Source organism: Puma concolor, chromosome B3, assembly GCF_028749965.1.
Source record: "Puma concolor isolate L17-30 chromosome B3, mPumCon1.1.hap2, whole genome shotgun sequence".
Lineage (NCBI taxonomy): Eukaryota > Metazoa > Chordata > Mammalia > Carnivora > Felidae > Puma > Puma concolor.
This window is the reverse complement of record NC_141672.1, coordinates 145,790,889-145,814,005: the sequence shown is the minus strand read 5'-3', so window position 1 is coordinate 145,814,005 and position 23,117 is coordinate 145,790,889. Positions and strand designations below refer to the sequence as shown.

General features: G+C 50.3%; 1 protein-coding gene across 5 annotated transcripts in view; it reads left to right on the top strand.

The window, feature by feature from the left end:
• Nucleotides 1-10,112, top strand: part of BNC1 (basonuclin zinc finger protein 1) — a 55,742-nt gene extending 45,630 nt beyond the window's left edge. For all 5 annotated transcript variants that reach the window (XM_086711708.1, XM_086711710.1, XM_086711707.1 and 2 more), the window contains 2 exons: nucleotides 558-2,386; nucleotides 7,793-10,112. In XM_086711708.1, coding sequence (XP_086567834.1) covers nucleotides 558-2,386; nucleotides 7,793-8,477 — 2,514 coding nt within the window. In that variant the 3' untranslated portion in view covers nucleotides 8,478-10,112. The remainder of the gene's footprint in view (nucleotides 1-557; nucleotides 2,387-7,792) is intronic.
• Nucleotides 10,113-23,117: the final 13,005 nt, after the last annotated feature.

Genomic DNA, 23,117 nt, shown 5'->3' with positions numbered 1-23,117 from the left:
AACACGGCCAGTGGATCAATACAGGTTCATTTGCTTTCTGATGTGAGTTGCTTGGGAAGATTATTAAACTCGCAGCAAAATAAATACTTGAGCTGTGCTAGGCCTGATTGCTCTGTCTATACTTTTTAGATAAAGAAGTTACTGTTGTTCAAATGATACATATTTTAATTTTGGGCGGGGGGGGGGGGGGGGAATTATTATGCCTAATGCCAGACAACCAATTGGTTTGAAGTAAGATGGAAAATAATCACTTAATTTCCCTTAGGCTTGAGTAATATAATTTTATTTCTCTCTTCTGGACCACCGCTTATAATTGGTGCAGGTTATTTTCTGCACAGAGTCTCTGGCCTAGGAGAGTAGTGTGACCGGGGTGGGGGGGGGGGGGGGTGGGCCGGACTCTGCGAGCCCCGTGCTCGTCCGGGGGGGCGTTTCGTTTTCGTTTTCCAGTATGCGCCAGGGCGCCCTGCGGTGCTCGTGGGGGCCCTGACCGCGTGACTCCTTCTAGAGAAGAAGGCGAGGAGCAGTAAAATTAATTGCGCTTTTTAATTCCGGCTTAGGATGCGTCGGGAAAGGTGCTGGATCACTGGAGCATCATGACCAGCGAGGAGGAGGTGGCCACCTTGCAGCAGTTCCTTCGTTTTGGGGAGACCAAGTCCATCGTGGAGCTCATGGCAATTCAGGAAAAAGAAGAGCGGTCCGTCATCATCCCGCCGTCCACGGCGAACGTGGACATCAGGGCCTTCATCGAGAGCTGCAGCCACAGGGGTGCCGGCCTCCCCGCTCCTGTGGACAAGGGGAACCCCAGCAGCCTGCACCCCTTTGAGAACCTCATCAACAACATGACCTTCATGCTGCCTTTCCAGTTCTTCAACCCTGTGCCTCCCACACTCGTAGGGTCCCTGCCCGAGCAGTACGTGCTGGAGCAGGGTCAGGACCAAAGTCAGGACCCCAAGCAGGACATCCACGGACCCTTCCCCGGCAGTGGCTTTGTGACCTCCAGCTCCACACCATTTCAGGTGGAAAGAGAGCAGTGTCTAAACTGCCCGGATCCGGTGACGAAAAAGGAAGACAACGCCCATCTGAGTGACTCCAGCCCGTACAACATCGTCACGAAGCTCGAAAGGACACAGCTGTCCCCCGAGGCCAAAGCGAAGCCCGAGAGGACCAGCCTGGGCGCGAAGAAGGGCCGGGTGTTCTGCACGGCCTGTGAGAAGACCTTCTACGACAAGGGCACGCTCAAGATCCACTACAACGCCGTCCACCTGAAGATCAAGCACAAGTGCACCATCGAGGGCTGTAACATGGTCTTCAGCTCCCTCAGGAGCCGGAACCGCCACAGCGCCAACCCCAACCCCCGGCTGCACATGCCCATGAACAGGAACAACAGGGACAAAGACCTGCGCAGCAGCCTGAACCTGGCCGCCTCGGACGGCTACGAACGCCCGGCCTTCACGGTGAGCTCTGCCGACTGCAGGCCCCTGGCCGGCTTCGGTGCGGGGGAGGCTTCCGGGGGCCAGCCGGCCTTCCCCAGCCTTGGGCAAAACGGGGTGCTTTTCCCCAACCTAAAGACGGTCCAGCCGGTCCTGCCTTTCTACCGCAGCCCGGCCACTCCGGCCGAGCTGGCGAACACGCCCGGGGTGCTGCCTTCTCTGCCTCTCCTGTCATCTTCCATCCCGGAACAGCTGGTGTCGAACGAGGGGCCGCTTGACGCCCTTCCCAAGAAGAAATCCCGGAAATCCAGTATGCCCATCAAAATCGAGAAGGAGACCGTGGGAATCGCCAACGAGAAGAGGCAGGTGCTCAGCTCGGATGAAGACGTGCCCCCGCGGGTGGCCCGCGGGGACGAGCCGGAGGCCTGCAGTCCTCAGTCGGACAGAGCCCCCGGGGACCAGGACATGCGGTCAGGAGGAGAGACGGGCTGCCGCGGAGACTCGGGGATGAAGGCCGGCGGAGCCATCAGCAGAAGCCCCGAGCAGGCCCCGCAGTGCGCGGAGAGCGAGGCTAAGCAGGAGCCCGCGGTACCAAGGGGGCCGGACGACGGCGGCCGTGAGCTTCACCTCACACCCGGGACGGAGCCCTGCGTGCCCTTTCCGGACTACATCAGACTGCAGCAGCACCTGCTGGCCGGCGGGCTCTTGGGCGCTCTGTCCAGCAGAGGGATGGCTTTTCCTTGTTTCGAAGAGTCTAAAGAGCCAGACGTCGCGGGTCAGCGTGCACTCGGCCGGCAGAAGGAAGAAAACCGCTTCCAGTGCGATGTCTGCAAGAAGACCTTTAAGAACGCCTGCGGCGTGAAAATGCACCACAAGAACATGCACGCCAGGGAAACCCACGTGTGCACAGTGGAAGGTTGTAACGCCACCTTCCCCTCGCGCAGGAGCAGAGACAGGTAAGACACCCGTCGGTAATCGTGTCTCCCAAGGCACCGATTCTTAAACTCTACAGTGCGTCTGAGTCACCTAGACACACATACTTCTGAGCCCTGCCTGTTGAATTTCTGCTTCAGCAGGTCAGGAGACGGTGGGCGGGGGGGGAGGCCCGAGAGTTTGCATTTCTGAGTTCCCAGGGGATTACCGCTCCTGCTGTTCCAGGGACCACGGTTTGAGAAACACTGTTCTACGGATCCGCATTCCCGAATTCTCAGTTCCAAATCTAAACGCCCTTGGCCACAAAACCTGATCTGAAATGACATGAGCCTGTTGCTAATCTTATTTTTTTTTAATCTCCCTACGCGTGGATTTTCTTATTCTATGTTCCATGCAGAAATACTAATGGATTCATTATGGGGACATGAACAACATATTACAGTGTACGCAATGATTCTGCCTTTCTAAAGTCTAAGCAACTCTGAATTCAGAAACACATCTGGCCCAAAGGGTTGGGGGTAAGGAATCGTGAGCTGGTCTCACATGAGGCAGTGGTGGGGAGGGGCGTTACAATCCTGAGTGTAACTTCCCCCAAACTTGTCTGCTTTTCATTTTATGATATGAAGCCCACCGGATGAAATATTTTCTTTTATGTCTATTTAACCAGCTACGTTAAAAAAAAAAGAATAGCTGCTTGATTGAAGGTTTTTAAATTATTTTTTTCAGTTTATTTATTTTGAGAGAGGGAGGGCACGCAGCGGTGGGGAAGGGGCAGACAGAGAGGGAGAGAGAGAACCCCAAGCGACACGGGGCCCGATCGAAGTCGTGAACCGTGAGATCACGACCTGAGCCGAAATCAAGAGTCTGACACTTCACCGACTGAGCCACCAGGCACCCTGAAGATTTTTTAATCATTAAGACATCAAAGAAAAAAGACACTTAGTAGGTTCCTTTGGGGTTTGTGATGTTGGTTGAAAAGCGAGAGTCACTGGGTACTGGGTGTTGTGAGGCACAACACAGCGTCAACCTGTTTGCAAAGCGCCCAGGTACAGAGCGCCTCTCATCACTCCGGGACACAGCACGGGCATTGCTGCCTTGTGTGTGCTTTTCTTCGGGAACTTGAGTCCCATAACCACCCCTCGGGCCACCTTCCTCCCCAGCCTGTGAAGGGAAGCTTGTGCGTAACCAGGAGGTGACCCCAGGAGGCTTTAAGGAAAAGACTAGCTCTCTGATGAAATGCCATATGATAAATGCTAGAGGGTTCGCAGAATATTAACCGTGTTGCATTTGCTCAGACAAGCCTGACTTGAAGCAGTTCAGCATCCCCGCTAGCTACCTTCGTCCAAAGCGTAACACCTGATTTCCTGAAGAGGGGGAAGGTACAGGCACTGCCCGCACGTTCCTGGAGCGGGCTCATAAGAACATACTCGCCTGGAGCGAGGGGGAGAGAGCAAGGGTGTTAGGAGTTAAAATTCCTGTTTTCTCTCGCTGGCGTGTTGAACCAAACCACCAGGATCCCCTGACTGGAGAACGTGCCCTTTTCCTTCATCCTCCAACAGGAGGCTTTGTTCATGACAAGGCTGTTCTGTTGAAGAAGAGATAGCTCTATCAGGCAGATTATCCTCGATATTTATGACAGCGTTCTGGCCCACAGCGCCCACCAAATTAGAAGGCCCCCTCCCCCACCACGGGAACGCATCTTGAATTCTAAATTTCAACTCCTGATTTTAGTGGTCTAGAACTAGGAAGGCATTTGGCCTAGAATCTGATTAAAATGGCACATTTTCTCTTATTTTTTTAATGTTTGTTTATTTATTTTGAGAGAGAGCGAGCGGAGGGGAGGGTCAGACAGAGGGGGAGAGAGAGAGAGAGAGAGAGAGAGAGACCCAAGCGGGCTCCACACTGTCAGTGCAGAGACTGATGCGGGCTCGATCTCACACACCGTGGGATCATGACCCGAGCCAAAATCAAGAGCTGGACGTTTAACTGACTGAGCCACTTGGGAGCCCCCGAAGTGGCACCATTTTAAAAGGAGCTTTGTGGGGCGCCTGGGTGGCGCAGTCGGTTAAGCGTCCGACTTCAGCCAGGTCACGATCTCGCAGTCCGTGAGTTCGAGCCCCGCGTCAGGCTCTGGGCTGATGGCTCAGAGCCTGGAGCCTGTTTCCGATTCTGTGTCTCCCTCTCTCTCTGCCCCTCGCCCGTTCATGCTCTGTCTCTCTCTGTCCCAAAAATAAATAAACGTTGAAAAAAAAAATTTTTTTTTAAATAAATAAATAAATAAAAGGAGCTTTGTGGGCAGGCCTGGGGCCACCCCCCTCTTCTGGGGGTCAGAGATGAGAACTCTGTTGTCAGGATGATTTTCTTCCCTTCTTAGAGCCACTGCCAGCAGCAGTCACTAGGGTCCCTCAGGAAGGGACTGTAATAGCACCCTAGATGCTTCTTTAGCCGTGTGTGTGTGTGTGTGTGTGTGTGTGTGTGTGTATTCAAGAACCTTCTGTCAGGTGCTGTGGACACAGTCACTGCTCACAAGGCCCACGGAGGAGACAGACCAGTAAATAGGCAATTTCAGCTGAATGTGGTGGCCGCTATCATGTGAGAGATACAGGCTGCTGTGGGCACATAGTGGAGGTACCTACTGGCCCCTGAGAAGTTAGGGAAAGCTTCTTGGAAGAAGGGGCATGACTAAAGCAGCAGCTCTCAGTCGGTTTGGTCTCAACCCCTTCACAAATTCTTAAAACCTGAGGGCCCTCAAGAGCCCTCGGTTGGGTGGTCTAGTTGGGTTTATAAGTATCAGTGTTTACTGCATTAGAGATTAAAACTGAAAAAAAAAAATCAATATTTCATCCCTTAAAGTAATACACATAGCATTTAATGAAAAAGAAGCCTGTTTTCCAAAGCAAAAGCTCAATGAGAAGACTGGTTTTGTTCTTACGTTTCTGCAAATCTCTGTAACGTCTGGCTTAGCAGAAAATAGCTGCCTTCTTACATCAGCTTCTGCGTTCAGCCTGTTCCAAGACCGCATGTCACGTAGCCTCCGGAAAACCACAGTACGCTCGGGAAGGAACGACAGTGAAAAAGACAAATCATGTCATCACAGATCATGTCTTCGTGTCCTTATGAAATGAGTTTTGACTTCAGGGTACCCCTGAAAGGGTCTCACGGCCACTAGGGGTGCCCAGACCACACTTTGAGAACCACTAGTCTACGGAGGCAGAAACCGGGGAGGACGAGGGAGGAGGACAGGGATGGAAGTGTCAGGGAAGACCCGCACGCACGCGTGCACGCACACAGCCAGCAGGCACAGCATTAGCAATCCTGGAAGCGGGAAGCTGGCACACGGGCCAGTGGGTTTTGCGTTTGTGGTAGTGACTGGTTTAAGGGCACATGGCACCCCAGGAAGGCTTAAGGAGCAGGTTGGAGGATCCCACACGTTCACTCGGTGTTCCTGGGGGTGCTCAGGCTGACAGCTTGGCCTCGTCACGGCAGGGACCTTCCCGTGCAAAGTTCCAGCGAGCGTGTCTGTCTGACTTTTTTCTAACCACTCTCGCGTCCCGGGACCTACGTGTCAATCTAACGTCTGGTTTTCTGCCGACGCATACCTGCCCCTTCAGCCCGGCACGCTGACATAATCACAGGGCAGCAGTGCAGTTGGCAAGGCGATCCGAGACTGCGGTGCTGAGGACGTCCAGAAAAAGAACGTGCGAGGGATACGAGGGAGGAGTCGAAGAGCAGGTTTTACACTTTCCTTGAAATGGGATGCAATTTCCAGCCATTTCCCCACCACCCCCACCACCACGTCTTGGGAGGTTTCGAAGAGAAAATTCAGTTCCTAGCTATTTGCGGAGGGGGCCGTGCGTTTTTCCCAGCGTGGGCCTGGCACACGTTCTCGTCTGTCCTGGTGGGGGAGGCTCTTTTCCACTTGGAACCATTGTCCTGTCACCTGTAAGATCGTACCCCTTGCAGGCAGGGCTGTTTCTGCCAGCCAGAAGTTAGCAGGGGATCTGTGAGCGAGGCCACCATTGATTGACAAGTTATGTCTAAATGATATCGTGTGAGTAAGCATGTGTCATAATGTGTCTGCCCTTCAGGAATAATCGTTGGGTAGAAGGCTGGTAGTGTGTTCAATGCTGTACTTGCAAAACTCCTGTCTGGTTTATAGTGAAACGTTGCAAATATGAACCGAACTTAGCGTTCTCTCCCTCCCTCCCTCCCTCCTCTCTCTCTCTCTCTCTGGCTAGAACACACAATTTCTAGCCAATCAGGTTTGCTCACCTGTGTGAGCACTTGACAGGTGTGTTAATGCCATAGACCATGATGCAAGCCACCCAGAAAATTGGAAATTTTCTAGTGGGCACGTTAAGAAAGTATGAGAAGCTCCGGTGACGTGAGCCTTAACAATGTGTTTTGTTTCATTCGGTCTATCCGAAATCTTGTCATTTCTGGGTATGTCGCAGCCACGTTTCAGGGCCTCCGTGGTCACGAATGAGCAAGCTATCGTACCGGACAGTACAGCTCTAGAAGATATTTCTTGGTTTCTTTGAAATAAAGCCCTCCACGTGGGGTGCCTGGTGGTTCAGTTGGTTAAGCCTCTGACTTCGGCTCAGGTCATGATCTCGCGGTCCATGTGTTCAAGCCCCACATCGGGCTGTGTGCTGACAGCTCAGAGCCTGGAGCCTGCTTCAGATTCTGTGTCTCCCTCTCTCTGCCCTTCCCCTGCTTGTGCTCTGTCTCTCTCTGGCTCCCAAAAATAAATAAACACTAAAAAAAAAAAAAAAAAAAAAAGGTTGCTCAAGGGGCACTTGGGTGGCTCAGTCGGTTAAGCAACCGACTCTTGGTTTCAGCTCAGGTCACGATCTTAAGGTTTGTGAGTTCAAGCCCCACGTCGGGCTCTGTGCTGACAGATCGGAGCCTGGAGCCTGCTTCGGATTCTGTGTGTATGTGTGTGTGTGTCTCTCTCTCTGCCCCTCCCCTGCTTGTGCTCTGTCTCTCTCTGTCTCTCAAAAATAAATAAACCTTAAAAAAAAATTTTTTTTGAAACAAAGTGCTCCACTTAATTCCTTATTGGGACCAGTTTTCTCTGGGGTCCCCTGGTTGCAGGGTCCCAGGTGACTTGACCTGATCAAAGTAGTCTAGGCATTCTCTCTAGATGAGGTCCAGGAAAGTTCGTGTCCATCACGAAGTTAAGTTAAGAAGGACTGCGTATTCCCAGACTCCAGACTATCCGCTTTCCTCCTCAATGCTAACTTCTGACGGGTGGTGGACAGCCCTGGGCCAGCATCCACTAGACCTGCATTTCACCCCTCTCCCCTTATCATCGCTTCTTCCGTGCCACGAGCCTTTTGCGGTATCCAGCTCGTGTCTCCACTTGGAATGTTGACTGTTTCTTACAACAGCCCGACCTATTGCTAACCATATGTTCCCTCTTGTAGACACAGTTCAAACCTAAGTCTCCACCAAAAAGTGTTGAGCCAAGAGGCACTGGAGAGCACCGAAGACCATTTCCATGCAGCCTACCTTCTGAAAGATGTGGCCAAGGAGACCTATCGGGATGTGGCTTTCACCCAGCAGGCCCCCCAGACATCTGTCATCTTCAAGGGAACGAGTCGGATGAGCAGTCTGGTTTACCCAATAACCCAAGTCCACAGTGCCGGCCCGGAGAGCTACAGCTCTGGTCCGCCGAGCGAGGGCACCATCTTGGATTTGAGTACTACCTCGAGCATGAAGTCTGAGAACAGCAGCCATTCCTCTTGGGACTCAGACGGGGCGAGCGAGGAAGGCACCGTGCTCATGGAGGACAGTGATGAGGACTGTAACGGGCCGAGCCTTGTCCCTGGGGAAGATGAGTACCCCATCTGTGTCCTGATGGACAAGGCCGACCAGAGCCTTGCCAGCCTGCCTTCTGGGCTGCCCATAACTTGTCACCTCTGCCAAAAGACGTACAGTAACAAAGGGACCTTCAGGGCTCACTACAAAACTGTGCATCTCCGCCAGCTCCACAAATGCAAAGTTCCGGGCTGCAACACCATGTTCTCATCTGTCCGCAGCCGGAACAGACACAGCCAGAATCCCAACCTGCACAAGAGCCTGGCCGCCTCCCCGGGTCACCTGCAGTAACAAGAGGGCGGAGCAGGTGTGCAAGGACACGTGTGCGGATCAGAATTCAGGAATAAGGTAGTCCAAAGAATCGTCTCTGGTTTTGTTTAACACCACTTGGGGCAAGCCAGGCAAAAAGGCTTTGAGTTGACTTCACCGTCTTGCTGCAGCAGAATGCGCAAAAAACCAGCCTCGGAGGAAGTCAGCACTGGGGCCGCACTAAGGCCCTGTTCTCTGTCGTGGCCCAAGAGGCTTTTCCCTGACCTGGCAAAAACTGGCAGAAACACCGTTTTCCCCACGTTTGTTTACACGTTCCCTGGGAGGGCTCCAGGTCTGCAGGTTGGCAACAGGGGCCCAGGACCTGGGGGCAGCCTGATGTCAGCCTTGCACGAGTGTTAAGGGTCAGCTGAGTGTCCCGGGGAAGCAGACTGCCGCCACGGGTGAGGAGCCAGTCCCAAAGTGCGCATTTTTCAGTTCCTGCTTTAATGAGTCTGCCATCCAGACTCAGGTTTGGGGAAAATGACTTTTTGAGACTATGCCTCCGTTTGGAGTGGAGAATTGCTTTTTTTTTTTCTTTTTCCCCTCCCCTTTCAGGGGTCTCACGGACCTCCAGTGCTTAGAGGAAGCAGATGGGTTTCAACACAGAGGAACGTGGATGTCGTTCCCAAGGATGTCCGTTCTTGCTGTGTCGTGTGCGTTCAGGAAGCTCGGGGGCGGGGGGTGGATTTCATGCACTTAAACATCGCGGTCTTCAATTTAATTTAAAGTAATTTTGATAATATTTAACTTGTGTTTGTTACGTGAGTAGTCGGGGTGAGTGCAGACGCGTCACGGTGTGACCCCTGGGTCCCTGCTCCAGGGCAGAAGGAGTATGTCGGCCTGAACTTCAAAGCCGCTGCCCGTGGTCTTGTGGTGAACCTCGGAGTCTGGTCCGTTCTGATCCTCCGTGGAAGGATTGCAGGCGTGACTGTGGCAGGACCCGTTGTAAATACTCGGCCAGAGCGCTTAGAGAATACGGTTCTGATGGTTGTGGTGCATTTTTGGTATCACTGGGTCCCTCGGCCCTCACCCTTTTATAAACGTGTAAGGTTAGGATGAACTTTCCGATTTACCCGGTAGGAGAAAAATAGGGCGTTAACTGCCATACTGTACGTCTTAATATTTAACTTATTCTGAAATGTGTTCCACACCCTTGTACACATGTGCTGTTGTAGAAAGGAAGCTTAATCAGTTCCTATGAAAAGAGACCATCTCTTGAAATTTGACATTCACGGTACTCGGCAAGCCCGTGGCAGGGAAAGAAATTGACTTCGTACTAAGACTTCAGGTTAACCGTCTTTTAAGCTTACCGTTGATTTAAGTAATGAGAAACATCCTCAGAGAGAAGCGGGGGTTACAAGAGAGAGATTATTCCTCCTGCACAAGGGTGAAAAAAAAAAAAAAAGCCAACAACCTGTTACGGATTGTTTCAACATTTTTAAAAAATAAATATGACAACACTTGGTCTCTGCGTAAAGTGAAACGTATCTTTCCACCGTTTTGTTACCCAGCTGTTTATTATTCCAGTTTCCCCAAAGTGGAACCAATTTGTATACAAATGAGTTTTCTATGATTTAATAAAAATATATGCCACATGTTTTTGTTTAAAAAGGCAAACATTTGTAAGGCTGGTTTTGTCATATGGACGCCGTGTTGTACACGTGCTGCAGTCATTCGCACACACACAGGCACACACACAATGAATTTTACAGAACCGAAAACCCAGGGCAGGCGGGCAGACAGGTGCTAGCGTCAGTAACTATGGCCACATCCAAACAGGAGTTGCAAGTATTAATGAGTTCCAAAGAAAGAGCAGTGGTTACTTCCCGGGGAAGAGGGGCTGGGTGTCAGTTTATTATTTTTTTAATGTTTATTTTTGAGAGAGAGAGCATGAGCAGGAGAGGGGCAGAGAGACAGGGAGAGGGGATCCGAAGCGGGCTCCATGCTGACAGCAGAGATCCCGACGCGGGGCTCAAACTCACAAACTGCAAAATCACGACCTGAGCCGAAGTCGGACACTCAACTGACTGAGCCACCCAGGCGCCCAGGTATCAATTTATTATTAAGGAAAATACAAAAATGGGGCATTTGGGTGGCTCAGTCGGTTGAGCGTCCGACTTCAGCTCAGGTCGTGATGTCACAGTTCACGAGTTCGGGCCCCGTGTCGGGCTCTGTGCTGACAGCTCGGAGCCTGGAGCCTGCTTGGGATTCTGTGTCTCCCTCTTTCTCTACCCCTCCCCTGCTCATGCTCTCCCTCTCTCTCTCTCTCTCTCTCTCAAATAAAACGTTAACATTTTTTCAAAAATTAAATGCAATGATTGCTTAAAAATACTGTCAAAGATAAGTCTTAACAGCCAGGGCTCAAAGTAGAATGAATTTCAGCTTCTTTCTTTCTTAAACGTGCAGAGTTGTTGTGGTTTTTTTTGAGTCAGGTTTTTGTAATTAATCTTTTCACCTCCTCACCTCTTTTATCTGCCCTTCCAGTAGATAAAAGCATGCTCCCCTCTCCCTTCTGACCCCTCTGTCGGGGGAGGACTCCACGTCCCTGCTTCAGGGGGATCAAGAGGAGGGAGCCACCAGCGGGTGTGTGTCCCAGCTCAGAACCCTCCGGTAGCAGCTAGTATAAAATCCAGAGACTCTCTCGAGGCCAGCAGGGTCCTGAAACGTCTTCCCACGCCTGCGACTTCTCCATCCTTCCCTCTCACCTTGCATTACAACCTCTGTGGGCTTTGTCTTCCCTCGTGGTCACCCTTCTGAACCCCCACTTTGCAGGATGCCACCCCACGACTCATCGTGGCTACGGTAGCCGACCTCACTTTCTGCCCTCAGAGAACTGGTGGGAACCCCTGGGACTCACCCCCCACCACCACCGCCCCCCCACCCCCGACCCCTGCTCAGCTTGTCTGCCTTCTCGCCTGTCCTCACATGGTCTCATCTGGCCAGACTCTGCTGCCACACTCAGCCCCACGTGGCCTTGCCGAGGCTTCTGAGTTCCCCGAGCACAGCCTTTCTGATTTTCTCCACTGGCGCCCAAAGCAGATACCGAAAGGACTAAATGTGCGAGGGTGTTATGAAGAGAGACCGTACTGTCGGAGAGGAAACAGGAGGGAGCCAGGGAGCCTGGGGGAGCCGGCAGACGGCATGCAGATCTGACCTCCTAGTGAAGGAGAGAAGGAGGGAAGGTTGCGTGAGAGAATCCGAGACTGCCGTGTGGTCTGGGGAAGGTTGGGGCAAGGCCCCTGGGGGGCGGTCTCTAACCCAGGTCAGCCAGCAGAGCAGTCGCCCCTCTCCCAGGAGTGGGTTCCCTGGGGGTCGTATCCCTGCTACCCTCAGTCTGGCTGCAAGCAGCCCGTGGGAAGTGTGGCCTCCGTGCAAATGTGGCCATGGGTTCAGAGCACAGTACCTGGAGCCCTTGGCCAAGTCCTGTGTTTATCTGAAGCCCCTGGGTCCTGTTCAAGGTGGATTCAAGCCTGCATTTTTCTCCGAACTTAAGAGTGGCGTCCACGTTCGTTTGGAAGGCCAATGCCCTCACTCAGCCCTCCGGCTGTCTCAACGATGGGGGCCCCCTCACCTCTTCCCTTGCCCATCCATTATCAAATATCCTTTCTACTGCTTCCGTCCCACTAGCCTAGAACTCTTGCAAATCCCTCTCATCTTGGGGCACGTGGATGACTCAGGAGGTTGAGCGTCCGACTTCTGCTCAGGTCATGCTCTCCCGAGTAGTGAGTTCGAGCCCCGCCTCGGGCTCTGTGCCGGCAGCGTGGAGCCTCCTTTGGATCTTCTGTCCCCCTCTCTCTGCACCGCCCCTGCTTCTGCTGTCTCAAAAATAAACATTTTTTTTAATGTTTATTTATCTTTGAGAGAGAGACAGAGCATGAGTGGGGGAGGAGCAGAGAGAGAGGGAGACACAGAATCCGAAGCGGGCTCCAGGCTCCGAGCTGTCAGCACAGAGCCCGTCGCGGGGCTCGAACCCACGGACCGTGAGATCACGAACTGAGCCGAAGTCGGACGCTTAACCGACTGAGCCACCCCGACGTCCCCAAAATAAACATTTTTTAAAAATCTCTCTCATCTTAACAATTGAAAGAAAGAAAACATAGCTTTCTAGAGCCCTGACCCCTTCCGGTGGCCCTTCCTCCTCCCTTGGCTTTGTACAGCCAGGTGCTTACAATAGATCTGCCTCTCCCCTAATCACTGCATTTCTTTCTTACCCTGACGATGGCCCCGCCCTCACCAAGCTTCCAGTGACCCCCAGACGGCCGCATCCAAAGGACACCTTTGGTTCTGTGGTGTACCCTCGTCCCCCTCTGGCCTTTTCTGTCCTCACACTCATGCTCTCTGGGATGTCTCGTTCATCCCTATGACTACCAACTGCTATCTGTCGGCTGACGCCTCTGAGTCTACACCTCCGGAGTTGCCCTCGTGACTAGCAGATGCCCGCTGCTAGTCATAGAATAATCCACAGCACCCCCATCCAGCTCAGCTGGTGCTCAACCCAATTTGTCGTCCTCCACACCACCGATCATCTTCCCCCTTGCGTTTCCTCGGGGTGAGGGAGCGGTGGCCAACCCACACCAAAACCCCAGGGACACCACCACCTGTGGTCAAGAACGTGGCTCTTCAAGTCTGACTGTCCTCGGCTGTTCCACACGCCAGCCAGGCGACTTGGGCCACCTCACAGCTTCTCTGGGTCTCCGTGTTCTGGTCCATATGATGAGGACAGAAAGAGTCTCTACTTCAGCGGATCCTCATGAGGCTCAAGGGCGTGGAACACGTGAGCGCTGCCTCGTAAGGGCTCCGCGAACCTCGCCGTAACCATCCTGTTTGTCACCGTCGTCCTCATCGCTGTCAGCGTCGTCTCTACCCCGGACTTGCTCTTCTTCTCACGCCCGGCGGCGGCCATCCGTCACCAAATTCCAACAAACCTGCCTACCGGAAAATGCCCTCCGATCCTTCCCCTTCCTCGTGCCGGTTGGTCAGTATCCGTTCAACAGGGCGGCCCTCTGCTTCCTCCTCCTCCTTTCCCGAGACCTTCAGGAGCCTCCTGCGGCTGCTGCTTTCTCCAGCCCACCTTCCCACAGCAGCCCCAGGGAGCCCTCCCAACAGCACAGAGCGGACTGTCCCTCCTCCTCCAGGTGCTTCCCGCTGCCCTCGTGAGGGTGGGGTCCCCCCAGGCCGGCCCCGGCCAGGCTGACCCCCGCGGTCGCCCCACAGACCCCGGCTTGTCGGTCCCCAAAGCCCTGCCTGTGTCGCTTTGTCTCCGGGAACCACCCTGCCAGTCTCTGACCCCAAACCCTCTGTCCTCCCCTGAGACTCAGCTCGGGTGCCCTCTCGTCCAGGAAGCCCCTCGTGACCTCCCCCTCCTTCCCTCCCAGGGTGGAGTAAAGCCAGCCCTCTGGGCCCCCCTGTGTTGTCAGGGTTTGCTCACGGATTTGCCTTGCGCCATCCCCACCCCTCACCGAGGGGCCTCCAGCTGTCAGTCAGCAGATGGACCGAGAACCCACCTACTGTGCGTCAGGCACCGCCGAGCACACTCTGCTACATGCCGTGGACACAGGGCTCGCTCTTGTGGAATTTAGAATAAGGAGGACAGATGTTAAGTCAACAAATAAATGAAAACTTATGCAAGCTTAGTTCCCAGAAGAGAGGTCTCTCTGTCCAGTGTCTCCGGCTAGCACCCGTCCCGGCTAGGCCCGAGGGCACAGGGTTGTGACCTCCCCGTGACCTCACCTCCTCAAGGTTGGGACTCCGGGTCTCCCTTCCCAGGCGTGTGGCTACATAAATGTAACTCAGCTGTCAGCTGCGGGCACATCCCTAAACCGCCAGCCTCGTGGGGTCATCCTTCTGTTTACGTTCAAATTAAATAACATGAGACTTCCCTCCTCCCCGCCCCCGCCTTTCAGAAGACTGACCTCAGCAATCACTTTCCCCATCAGCCTTTGAACGTAAGAAAAGCAGACACGAGCCTCCCGGGTCCTGAGAGCATACTTTCAAATCAACACGACTTCAGCAGACAGATGAACGAACACGGGCTGTTTGGCCCTAATCACGGGGATCTGATATTATGGACTCCTGTGACCAAGCTCTCAAACCCCATTTACTGCCTAACCTAGCAGAGGGTCAGAGACCAGGGAGGGGCCACACGTATGGCTTTTTGGGCCTAGCTTGGGGTGTTTTTCCTAAGTGGCTAATCGTCCCACACCCAGATTTTGTCTGATTTCTCAAAATCGCCCTCGATTAGGAAAACTGATACATCACTGCTTGTTTTTCTTTTTTTCCTTTTTTTATTGAGATGAAATTTGCACAGCATAAACTTTATTTCAAGTGTGGAATTCAGGGGTGCCTGAGCGGCTCAGTCAGTTGAGTGTCCAACTTCAGCTCGGGTTGGCATCACATGGTTCGAAAGTTCGAGCCCCACGTTGGGCTTTGTGCGAATAGCACAGAGCCTCCTTCGGATTCTCTGTCTCCCCCTCTCTGTGCCCCTCCCCTGCTAGTGTTCTCTGTCTCTCTCTCTCAAGAACACAAATAAACATTAAAAAAAAATAAAAATAAAATAATAAAGTGTACAATTCAGAGGCATTTAGTACGCTCACTATGCCGTCCACCTCTGTCCAGTCCAGAACATTCCGACCACCCCAAAATAAAACCCTGTACCCAGTAACAGTCACTCCCCATCAGTCTGCTAACTAATCTACCTTCTGCCTCTACGGATCTGCATGGACATGTCATGTAAATGGAATCGCACGCGACGTGGTCCTGTGTATCTGGCTTCTTTCACTTGGCGTGAAGTTCTCAAGTTTCATCCATGTTGTAACATACATCGCTGCTTCTTATGGCCAAAGAAGAATCCATGGTGTGGAGTTACCACATCCGTTTTAGTTTGTCTTCCTACCCATCAGTCGATGCACATGTGGGTTGTCCCCACCTTGGGGCTGTCACAAATGATGCTGCTGTGGACACGGGCGTACGAGTTTCTGTTTGGACGCATGTTTTCTGTTCACGTGGGTCTGTGTCTAAGGCTGGAAGTGTTGGGTCTTACGGTAAGTGTGTTTGACACCAGCCTGTTTTCTAAGGTCACTGATTCTTTTTTTTTTATTTTAGAGAGAGGGGAGAGGGGCAGAGGGAGAGAGAGAGAGAGAATGAGAATCCCAAACAGGCTTCATGCTCATCACGGAGCCCAAATTGGGGCTCAGTCCCACGACCCTGGGATCATGACCTGAGCCAAAATCAAGAGTCAGATGCTCAACAGACTGAGCCACCCAGGCACCCCATAAGGTCGCTGATTCTTTTGTTTTTAATGTGAATTTATTTTTGAGAGAGAGAGCATGAGTGGGGGGGAGGGGCACAGAGACGCAGAATCGGAAGCAGGCTCCAGGCTCTGAGCTGTCAGCACAGAGCCCGATGCGGGACTCGAACTCACAAACTATAAGACTGTGACTTGAACCGAAGTCGGACGCTCAGCTGACTGAGCCACCCAGGCACCCTATAAAGGCACTGATTCATAAGCACGGTTGCACGTTGGAATCATATGGGCATCTTTTATTTTATTTTATTTTTTTTTTGTTTATTTTTTTATTTTTTTATTTTTTTCAATATATGAAATTTATTGTCAAATTGGTTTCCATACAACACCCAGTGCGCATCCCAAAAGGTGCCCTCCTCAATACCCATCACTCTGGGCATTTTTTAAAGTACTGCTTCCTAGTCCCTCCCTCAGATGGTCTGGGATCATCGGTCTGCTCTGTGGCCTGTGCACGGAGAGTTTCAAAGCTCCCCAGGGGTTTCTCCCAGCCCAGGTTGAGGATTTCAGACACAGGGACTCACAGATAACATCATTAATCAATAGCTTGCCCTCTCAAGTCAGTGTCTTCAGACCTGCTTGATTATGAGAATGTTCTGGGGCACTCTTTGAAAATACAGATTCCCAGGGGCGCCTGGGTGGCTCAGTCACTTAAGTGTCCGACTCTTGATTTAGGCTCAGGCTGTGATCTTGCGGCTCATGGGTTCCAGCCCTGTGTCAGGTTCTTCACTGACCGTGTGGAGCCTGCTTGGGATTTCTCTCTCTCGCTCTGTCTCTCTGTCTCTATCTGTCTCTCTCTTTCTCCCTCCCTCCCTCTGCTGTTTTCCTGCTTGCTCACTCTAAGATAAGTAGATAAACATTAAAAAAAAGAAAATGCAGATTCCCAGACCCTTCCTCTGGAGATGTCCTCAGTACTTAGTGGGCCCCGGGGGGTGGAGGGGGAGAGCCTGGGAATCTGAAGTTTCAACAGACACTTTGGGTGTCTTGTGATCTGGCAAGTTTGGGAACCAGTATCTTGGATTCTTCCCCAAATGTGGGCCCCCCACCAGCGCCAGCTGGAGCTTGTAAGAAATGAACGTTCTAACTATTACTAAATCAGAACCTGCCTTTTAACAGTTCTGTAGTGATTGTAAACACACTAATATCTTAGAAGTACAGTGTTAGAGTACTTAATCTCAAGCAGTGTCATCTGTAGGCAAGAGGTTCTCAAACTTGAGCAGCATTAGATCGTCTGAAAGGCTCATTAAAGTACAGGCTGTTCTTGGAGCCTCTGATTCAGCAGGTCTGACGCAGGCCACGTGTCACAAGTCCCCAGGTGATGCTAATGCACTTGGTCTGAGAACCACACTTTGAGAATCCCAGATCTAGCATCTGGACTAGGGTTTCTCAGACTTGGCACTCGTCATGTTTTGAGCCAGATAATTCTTTCTTGGGTAGAAAGCTGCCCTCTGATTGTAGGGTGGTTAGCTGCTTCTCTGACCTCTACCTGCTAGGTTCCAGGAGCACCCCCAAAATTGCGGCAGCTAATTATGTCTCCGTGCATCGCCAGATACGCCCTGGTGGGCTGGATGACCAAATTGAGAACCACTGGTCTAGAACATACCTAAAGGGGAGGGGTCCTGCCACTCATCCCATTCAAGAGGAGAACAGACTTGGTCCCTAGCTTGGGCAAGCTCTCTCAGACTCTCCTCCCAGATCCCGGGGGGATCTAGGGCCTGAGACCCCATGAGGCAATACCCTTGAACCAGGATTTCCTCGCCTGGGGAAATGATATCCCTTTCCCGGCTCCCTGGCTACAAGAGAAGCGTCTGGAACTCTCAACACCAGGTGTGAAGTCCTGATCAGGTAGCCCAGTCCCTGTCGCCCTCCCCTCCTCACCCGTAGCCCCTTCTTTGCCAGAAATCTTTGGCTAGTCCTAAAAACCAGATTTTCCAAGAAATGTTAAAAGTGGCCACAATACAAGCAAAATACATAAGGAACTGAATGTCTGTTGGTCACCTGATGCTTTTAAAGCTACACCCTAGGAATCTGTGCAATTGGTGAGCTTTAATTAGTGTGAATTGTTATACTTTCTTTATGTTCTTTGCAGAGGGCCGGGAATATTGGGCGGTGAGGGAGAAGACCATTTTTTAAAAGCTTCTGGGTTCTCCAGCGTTCCTGGAGGTTGGTTCGCATTTCATATTGTTGGGGAATAGTGCCCTCTGCTGGAATTTTCTGGTTATTGCGATTGCGGCTGAGTCCCGTTAGGCCAGGCAAGTGTGTTTGGAAATTCCCCTGGTGAGCGGACCTTGTCTTCCAGCTCCAAGGCTGGCTGAAATGAGGATGTGTTTCCTGAATGTTCTTAAGCCCGCATCCTGGAGTTGAGTGCCTGAGCCTAGGACACTGGTTAGGGCCTAGGACACTCGTCAGGGTCGGGTTCACACAGACCTCTCCCCCCCTCCGACACTCCCCAGCTTAGCCCTCCTGGAACAGGGTCCCTGTGACTCCCCACCCAGCCCATGCGTGGAGAAGTGATGTGCTAGGAGGCACATGTGTGGGGCCCCCTGGGCTCCTGGCTCCTGCTTCCTCCAATGCATACCCCCAGCTGCAGCACCTTAAACGTCTCTCTCTTTCTTCATCTGTAAAACGGTGGTTTCAGATTGTACTCTGGGGTGACCCCAGGGACCTCATAGAAGCCTCGCAGGCCAAAGGGAACATGAGAAGCAGCCCGGCGGGCAAGTTCCGTCACCAGAGTCCCTGCCACTTCTACCTGGTTGTATATATTAGGGCTTAGTATTTTGTTTTGTGTTCTGCTGAGAGAGAGAGAAAGACTTTCTTCTTTGAAAATCATGACAGTAAATGATCTCTCAAGTCCTTCCAGCACTTTCTCTGACTCCTGCCCTATGGACATTTGTGAGGAGACGTGTCCCAGTGTCACACCACATGCCACCCAGCCCCGCTTTTCAAGCCGGATTAAAGAGAATCGTAAGGGCTGAGGGTGATCTCCTTCTTCGCCCTGAACAGCACCCAGCCCAAAGTAAGAGCTCAGTGTGTGTGCTAATGGCCCCTCCGAAGCCAGTTTTGTAGCAGCAAGCTCCGTACCTTGTCATATTCCAGAGTCATTGCCCGTCCTCTAAGAGGACATTGTGTTTGGTCGGTAAAAACAAGCTCACCGGAATTGGTCTGTAAGGTTTGGTGACTTGGCTCCTTGGCTCACCCCGTTGTACATTTTCTAAAGTTTCACATTTAAAATGTAAGTCTGAGGCAATGGTTGATGCTGAATACCAGACCCTGTGAAGTTTGGTTTAAATGCTATAAAGGTCTTTATAGATATTTACACCTTTATCTCTGTTTTTTTTATATATATATTTTTTGGGGGTGGGCATCTGGGTGGTTTAGTTGGTAAGTGTCTGACTCTTGATCTCAGCTCAGCTCTTGATCTCAGGTTCGTGAGTTCCAGCCCCACATTGGGCTCCACTCTGGGCATGAAGCCTATTTTAAAATATATATATAAATATGATGTATATATAATATAAAATATATATATTTATATTTTAAGTAGGTTTTTATATACATATTATTTTTATATAATTTTATATTTATATTTATATTTATATTTGTTGTAGACTCTGGGTCTGGAGTTCTCTCTTGTCCAGCAAGAGAGCAAGACGCAGGATTGAAAATGTGAGCGAGGCTAATGTCTGGGAGGAGACAAGAGCCCCGAATAAGGGTCCTTGCTCCGTTTTTATTAGGATGGGAAGGCTTACAAACATGTGATGGTTGTACACAAAGAGACAATGAAACTATGAACATTAACTCATGGGCGTGGGGGAAAGGGGGTTTTGGAGATATGTGGTGTTAGGGGTTTGGGTTAACACAAAACAAAATCCTGGAGCTGGGCGAAAGGTTGTTTACAGCAGACGTGAGGCCCCACCTCTGTTTACCTAAACTGGCCTAGGGGACAAGAAAGACAGAGCATGCTGCCTCAGCGTCAACAAGGCATCTTTCTTTTGTTAATTAGCTCCGTTCTGGGCAACTTTGCTGAGGTCCATAACCCTATTAACCTGCTTACGTAATTTGGTCCTTCCTTCCTGTGAAAGCAGCTTTCTGCTGTTGTCCTGTACCTTTGTCCTATACCGGGGGCCTTTGCCTCATTTACCTAATATTTACCTAATCTTATTTACCCAAACTTGGGTGTGTTCATTCTGTGGCTTTCTAATTCTTTATGCCTTGTTAACCCATCGGTGCAGCCTCAGGGAATTCGAAGCTTATTCCCCACGCATATATACAGGGACGCCTGGGTGACTCCGTTGGTTAAGCATCTGACTCTTGATTTTGGCTCAGGTCATGATCTCAGGGTTCATGAGATCAAGCCCCACGTCAGGCTCTGCTGGCAGTGAGGAGCCTGCCTGGGATTCTCTCTCTCTCTCTTTCTGCTCCTACCCCACTCACTCTCTCTCTATCCCTCTCTCTCTCAAAATAAATAAATTTTAAAAACAGAAAATATCAAAAATATTTTATTTTTTGGAAAATAAAAACTATATGTATTTAAGGTGTACAATACAATGTTTTGATGTATGTATACATTGTGAAATGATTTCCACAATCAAACTAATTAACATATCCATCCCCTTGCGCGTCAGTTTTCTGTGTGTATATGATGAGAACACTCGATATCTACTCTCCTCGTGAGTTTCAGATGTATAATACATTATCATTAACCACCGTCACCATGCTTTACATTAGACCCCCAGAATTTATAACTGGAAGTCTGTGCCCTTTGATCAGAATCTCCCTCTCCTCCCCCAACTCCAGTCTTCTGGAAAACACCATTCTCCTCTCTGTTACTGTGAGTTCACCTTTTTCTTTTTTCTGTTTATAGATCTCATGGAGAAGTGAGCCCATAAAGCATCCGTCTTTCTGTGTCTGGCTTGTTTCACTTTGTCCTTCAGGCCCATCCAGGTTGTTGCAAATGACAGGACTTACTGCCTTTTTGAGGCTGAATAATATTCCACTGTGTGTGTATATACACCATATCTTCTTTATCCATTCATCTGTCAGTGGGCGCTTGGGTTGTTTCCCAAGTTGATGGCTACTGTGAGTGATGCTGCAGTGAACATGAGATAGTGATTCTGTTTCCTTCAGATCTATACCCAGAAGAGAGAGCACTGGATCGGAGGGTGGTTCTAGTTTTAATTTTTTGAGGAACCTCCATGCTGTTTTCCGGAGTGGCTGCACCAGTTTGCATTCCCACCAACAGTGCACAAGATTTCCTTTTCTCCACATCCTCGCCAATGCTTGTTATCTTGTGAGTCTTTGATAATCACCATCCTAACAGGTCTGAGGTGATCTCTCACTGTGGTTTTGACTTGCATTTCCCGAATGATGAGTGATGGTGAGCATCTTTTCACATGTCTGTTGGCCATCTGGATGTCTTCTCTGGAAAAAGGTTCAGCTCCTTGGCTCCTCTTTGAACCAGGTTTTTCATTTGTTTGTTTGTTGCCATTGAATTAGGAGTTCCTGAGATTTTTTGGATGTTAACCCCTTAGCAGACAGATGGTTTGCAAATATTTTCTCCCATTCCATACAGGGCCTTTTAATTTTGTTGATTCCCTTTGCTGTGCTGAATCTCACTGGTTTATTTTTGCTTTTGTTTCCTGTGCTTTTGGTATCAATTCCAAAAAATCACTGCCAAAACCAATGTCAAGCACGTTTTATCCTGTGCTTTGTCCTAGGAGTTTAATGGTTTCAGACCTCTCATTTAAGTATTTAATCCATTGTGAATTTGCGTATTGTGTAAGAGTCTAATTTCATTCTTTTGTGCGTGGCTATCTGGTTTTCCCAACAGTATTTATTGAAAAGACTGTCTTTTCCCCAATGTATATTCTTGGCACCTTTGTCAAAAATTAGTTAACTGTATATGTGTGGGTTGATTTCTGGCCTCTCTCTTCTATTCCGTTGGTCTATGTGTCTGGTTTTTTTTTTTTTTTTTTTAACGTTTATTTATTTTTGAGACAGAGAGAGACAGAGCATGAACAGGGGAGGGGCAGAGAGAGAGGGAGACACAGAATCGGAAGCAGGCTTCAGGCTCTGAGCCATCAGCCCAGAGCCCAACGCGGGGCTCGAACTCACGGACCGCGAGATCGTGACCTGAGCTGAGGTCGGACGCTTAACCGACTGCGCCACCCAGGCGCCCCTATGTGTCTGTTTTTATGCCAGTACCATGTGGTTTTTATTACTCTAGCTTTGTAATAAGTCAGGAAGTGTGATGCCCCAGCTTTTTTATTCTTGCTCAAGATTACTTTAGCTATTTGGGGTCTTTTACAAATTTTAGGATTGTTTTTCTCTCTCTGTGAAAAGTGCCATTAGAATTTTGATGGGGACTGCATTGAATCTCGAGATCACTTTGGGTAATATGGACATTTGAACAATAATAATTCTTCCATGAACACAGGATATCTGTCTCTATATTTCAAAGTCATGTGCTTCTAAAGCTGTTGCTTAATCATCCATTTTAGGCATTAACTATTTTCTTCTTGCTATGGAAAAATGGAGACTTAAGTCTGTTGTGTTTATAAACAAATAATTTTTTTTGCTTTTTTAATTTTTTATTTATTTATTTTTTTTAATGTTAACATTTTTTTTATTTTTGAGACAGAGAGAGACAGAGAATGAGCAGGGGAGGGGCAGAGAGAGAGGGAGACACAGATTCCGAAGCAGGCTCCAGGCTCTGAGCTGTCAGCACAGAACCCGACGCGGGGCCCGAACTCACAAACCACGAGATCGTGACCTGAGCCGAAGTCGGATGCCCAACCAACTGAGCCACCCAGGCACCCCTATCTTTTATTTATTTTTGAGAGAGAGAGAGAGAGAACGAGCACGAGTGGGGGAGGAGCAGAGAGAGAGGGAGACACAGAATCTGAAGCAGGCCCTAGGCTCCAAGCTGTCAGTACTGAGCCCAATGCAGAGCTTGAACCCACAAGCTGTGATATCATGACCTGAGCCAAAGTTGGACGCTTAACCCACTGAGCCACCCAGGTGCCCCAACAAATAACTTTTTTAAAGTTATCACCATATCTATTGAAATGCTTTAATTGAATCCATAGTAGCTGCTGGGAAAAATCCAACTGTCTTAGTCATGAAAGACCCAAACCTCAGTGTTAAATACCTGAGAGGCTTTCAGGCAAAACAAAACAAAACAGCAACTCAGAGGTAAACTAACCCATCACCACTCTTTCATTGTTATTGATAAACTATATTGATTAATTATAACGCCTGTGTTTTTGCAAAGCACCGTATAATTTTCAAGAGCAGGTAACACAGTTCATTTTCACAACATCCCC